We start from the raw sequence: 5,000 nt of genomic DNA, 5'->3' as shown, positions 1-5,000 counted from the left end.
ACTAGCAGTGGTCACCAACCTTTTCAAGCATTTTATACCATTCATATTCAACTTCTGTGTAAAGATGCAAACCAAGACACCCCCCCCACCCCTCCCCACCCCGCTCCCTAAAGCCCACATAAACCAAACACTCAGACAGATAAGGATGTCTACGAGTGATGAACTCTTTAGGGCTCAGTCCAGGATTTACCCTATCATTTCATCCCCACATCACTAAGAGAGTCTGGCCAGTGACCAAGCTGGAGATTTCATTTGATGTCTGTAATCCAAGAGAGATTTCACATTACATGGGCTATCAGACTAAAGACGGTCCAGGACCCACAGAGCCACACACCATACCGACCCTTACACAATATTTATATATGAGCATTATGACAACATACAGTACATTACTGGACCTGAAATAGGGATCCAGTTTAATTGGCACATAGGCACTTTAGGAACACATCTGGGTCATCTAGTTATTATGTGATTATCCCTTCTATATACTGTATACACACAACAGATGACAGATCTGTGTTTGAGCAGGCCTATGACATATGGGGTTATGAATTATGATTGCCTGAACTGAAGGCTGCGGCTTGTGCGCTATACTTCACATAGGCTACAGACACAGTGACATGTAAATAGTCGGGCCCCAATATTTAATATTAAGCTGTGTGTTTCTCACCTTTCCCAAGTATATATCAAACACATATTCATACATAGCATTGTATTAACGCTGAGACGAAAATACAATACGGCTATCATTTAAAACATTTTTAGATCTTGTGTATTTCATAGATGAGTTGTTTTCAAACAACGCAGCCTGTTAGAATACATTAACGAAATGTTGATTGTTGATATTTGATGTTGAAAAGCAAAAGTGGTAAACAACGGGTTACATTCTCTCACCATGTCCGCTGGGGTGCCTCCCGTCATCTTACGATCGGAGTCTTATCCTTTCTTTCACTGAGGGATCTCACGCAATATCTGTCCTTTTAGATCTTCTTTCTTTAGACTACAAATGTATTAGTCGTCGATGAGCAGTTCACCAAGCAAAAACATGAATTAGGCTAGACTCCCGATCGTATCGGTATTCCTCTGTTCATAGTCGGGACACCGCAGAGTCACAGACGAATATTGGAATGTGTCCTTCTATTAATACATTAATGCATTAATTCCGTTGATTTATTTTGGGTCTTTAAAAAACAGGCCCCGCAAAATCCAATAAAAGGTGTTTATGAATTATTCGAAGCGGAGGGCCCCCTCCGACCCCAAATATGAAAAAATATCTGCCTTAGAAAAGGTGCTGCCTACGCCATAGGAAAACTGAATATCTCTGGAACATCCGGAGACGGATGTCGCTGGAAATCCGTAAAAAAAAAGGTTTCTCTTGTAATAAAAAACCGAAAAACTTTTCAAAGTTCACTTGCGTTCAATTCTCTGTCCGTCCCATACTCTTACAACCCAGAGTACATCGTCGTTTTGTGTGCGTGTGTGCGTGTGCGCGTGCATGTGCGCGCGTGTGTGTGTGTGCGTGTGCGTGTGCGTGTGTGTATATGTGTGTGTGTGTGTGTGTGTGTGTATATATATGTGTGTGTGTGTGTGTGTGTGTGTGTGTGTGTGCGTGTATGTGTGTGTGTGTGTGTGTGTGTGTGTGTGTGTGTGTGTGTGTGTGTGTGCGTGTGTGTGTGTGTGTGTGTGTGTGTGTGTGTGTGTGTGTGTGTGTATGCGTGTGTGTATGCGTGTGTGTATATGTGTGTGTGTGTGTGTGTGTGTGTGTGTGTGTATATATGTGTGTGTGTGTGTGTGTGTGTGTGTGTGTGTGTGTGTGTGTCTATGTGTGTATGTGTGTCACAGATAGTGTCCTGGCTGTCCCTCTTCACCCCGTCTCACTGTCATCCCGCCTCACAAGAACATGGCGTCAGTTCACACAGGGGAGAAAAGCGATGAACTGACTGCGGGGAGTGGGGAGATAAAACGGTTTGGTGGGGAAATTATTGCGTACGCCTCCGTAGAGAAGGGGCGGGGAGTGGGATTTCTTTCGCACGAATGGACACACACACACACACACACACACACACACACAGACACACACACACACACACACACACACACACACACACACACCCACACACACACACACATACACACACACATATACACACATACACACATATACACACACATACACACACACACACACACACACACACACACACACACACACACACACACACACACACAGACATAAATTACTAAATTAACTGAACCCAGACAATGATAAAGTGACAGCTCCGCAAACGATCTTCAACTATAACTCAATGTTATTATGATTTATTCTCTACAATGTACTAGATTTGAATGAGATTAATCAGGCTGTTTTGGAAATCATATACTAGGGTGTAATTCTTAAGGTGTACATTTTGGTATACACACCGGACACTTTATTAGGAACACCTGTACATGTTCTCATTCATTCAGGTGGTGTGATGGTGTGGGGAATGTTTTCTTCTCACACTTTGGGCCCATTAATACCAATCAATCATCGCTTGAATGCCACAGCCTATTTGAGTATTGTTGCCTGGGATGTGCTTCCCTTTCATGGCCACAATCTTCACAATCAAAGCAAAAATCTTCACAATCTTCATCTTCTTAATGGCTACTTCCACCAGGATAATGTACCATGTCACAAAACAAAAGTCATCTCAAACTGGTTCCATGAACATGACAATGAGTTCAGTGTTCTTCAGTGGCCTTCCCTATGTCACCGGATCTGAATCCAATAGAACACCTTTGGGGTGTGGTAGGATGGGAGATTCACAGCTTGAACGTGCACCTGAAAAATCTGCAGGAATTGCGTGATGCAATCATGTCATCATTGACCAGAATCTCAAAGGAATGTTTCCAACATCTTGTGGAATCAATGCTACAAAGAATTTAGGTTGTTGCAAAGGGAGGCCCCCCTTAGTATAGTGTTCCTACTAAAGTGTTCGCTGAGTGTTTTTTTACCTATAAGTATATTTACAGGCTGGAAATACATGCTGGTACTTCAAAAAACCAAATGGTGCCAACTGGCGCTTGTTCTAATGAATTTCAAAGCAACCCATAGGTTATTATTGTGTCAATACAATTTGCCATGCAATCTGTAAAAACCTGGTCGTTTCTGTAGCATGAAACAAAGTGCTTTGTAGCCTACTGCAACCAGAGCATTGTTGACATAATTAGACCATCATGAAAATCACGGACCCCAATTGAAATAAGCCAGTGGCTTTCTTGGGTTTTTATCCTCTTAGTTTGACCTTGTATGTAATATGTACTTTCATGTACCTACTTCTGCAAACATTCTAATAAAGTTTTCAATCAATCAATCAAACCATGAAATTCATAGTGCTATCCAGGGACGGATTTAGGCATCTAGGCATTCTAGGCACATAGGCCCTCCTCGCCACTAGGGGGCCCAGGCAGAGAGGGGTAAAGAACATCAACTGCTTAAACAATGTTAAACATACACCACGTTAAGTTAGCGCCAATGTGCGGGAAAATATTTCATATGGTTCAGTGGAAATATATGTAAATATATCAGTGGAGGCTGGTGACTTCCAGAATTGAGGAGGCCAATTTTCAGAGCAACAAAGAATGTTAAAAAATGCAGTAATTTGATATGGAAGAATATTAAATTGACTTGTAATCGAAACTCGAAATCGACTACATAAAAAATAAAACTGTTCAATAAATCCTAAATGTTGTCTACCTATTCGATGTATAAATCGCGCCAGAATCTCGCCGACTTCCGAGGTCATTTTAAGCAAAAGTATTTGGCCAAATGAGCTATTATTTTCAGGGATAATAGCCATGGGTGTTCTAGACGTGTCCTGCAAAAGTTGATAGGACACTCGTAGCCACTATGGCGAGTGTTTCTTTGACTGAAGTGACTGGCGAATTCTCAAAATGGCTTCATGTGATTGGACGAACAAAATGTCAATCTTTCAGCCCTGGACTCAATGCATGGTGAGGCCAGGCCTCCCTTGCCCACCCATTTTCAGTGATTTGGCCAATCACATATTGCCATGAAAAAAATTGCCTTCTATGAGAAACCACTTTCCTGGGGAGGCCTGGCCTCCCTCAATACAAACGGATAGGGATTCTGGCCTGTAGGTGCTTTACAATTGCAATACTGGGTTTTAGCCATGGAAAAATTCAGATTTATGAACAAAACGGAAATAATATTAATATTAAAAATATATATATGTTTTTTGTTAAATAAATAAATAAATACATAAATAAATAAATAAAATAAATATAATTATTGCTTTTTAAAATCTCTCTCTTTTCTCTCAAATGACTGGGGAGGCCAGGCCTCCTCCACTGAAATATATAGATATGTGAAAATATATATGTGAAAATATGGCGACAGTAACTGAGGCTTAAACTAAAGAACATTTCTTTAGGAAAATAAATAAATAGAGAAATCCTATCAAGAGAATGGCCGTCTACTGGCTCTATATTCTGTTATTGTTGCAAGTTGTTCAGTAAAAGAGGCTCTGTGTTTACCACCACCAGACTTAACTCTTTGACTGCCAGCCATGTTCAGAGCGGAGAGCTCCACACTGCCAGACTTTTGGGGCATTTTCGCTGAACTTTGAAGACCCACCAAATATTGAATTTTCGGACTACATAAACATTGAACATATCTACCAAAACTTTAGACTCTCTTCTTTCATCAGAAAAATAAAGTTTGTTTCTAGCCTCTTTGAGTGTTTAGAAATCGGCCGTAGAACATAGGGTGGTTTCAGCAAAAACACCTGATTTTGACCAATAAACAGAGAAAACGAGCTTTTTCTGCAGAACTTTTTATTTTATTTTATTTTTCTGCACTTTTTCTGTATCATCCGACTCTGAACTGTTTGAAGAGTCGCGCGATGGCCGCGCTGCTCCGCGATGCTCCGCAATGCTCCGCGCCGCAATGCTCCGCGCCGCGTTTGGCACATACCCTGATCCGTTTCGCCATTACTACA

At 41.3% G+C, this 5,000-nt stretch overlaps 1 protein-coding gene across 1 annotated transcript in view; it reads right to left on the bottom strand.

Moving 5' to 3' along the window:
- Positions 1–1,488, bottom strand: part of ubl3a (ubiquitin-like 3a) — a gene marked incomplete at its 3' end in the record, with an annotated part of 24,135 nt that extends 22,647 nt beyond the window's left edge. The window contains exon 1 of the mRNA XM_080549515.1: positions 895–1,488. Within this exon, the coding sequence (XP_080405641.1) occupies positions 895–921 (27 nt within the window). The 5' untranslated portion in view covers positions 922–1,488. The remainder of the gene's footprint in view (positions 1–894) is intronic.
- Positions 1,489–5,000: the final 3,512 nt, after the last annotated feature.

Source organism: Nansenia antarctica, assembly GCF_963989245.1.
Source record: "Nansenia antarctica genome assembly, chromosome: 20".
Classification (NCBI taxonomy): domain Eukaryota; kingdom Metazoa; phylum Chordata; class Actinopteri; order Argentiniformes; family Microstomatidae; genus Nansenia; species Nansenia antarctica.
This window is presented reverse-complemented; position numbering and strand designations above follow the sequence as displayed.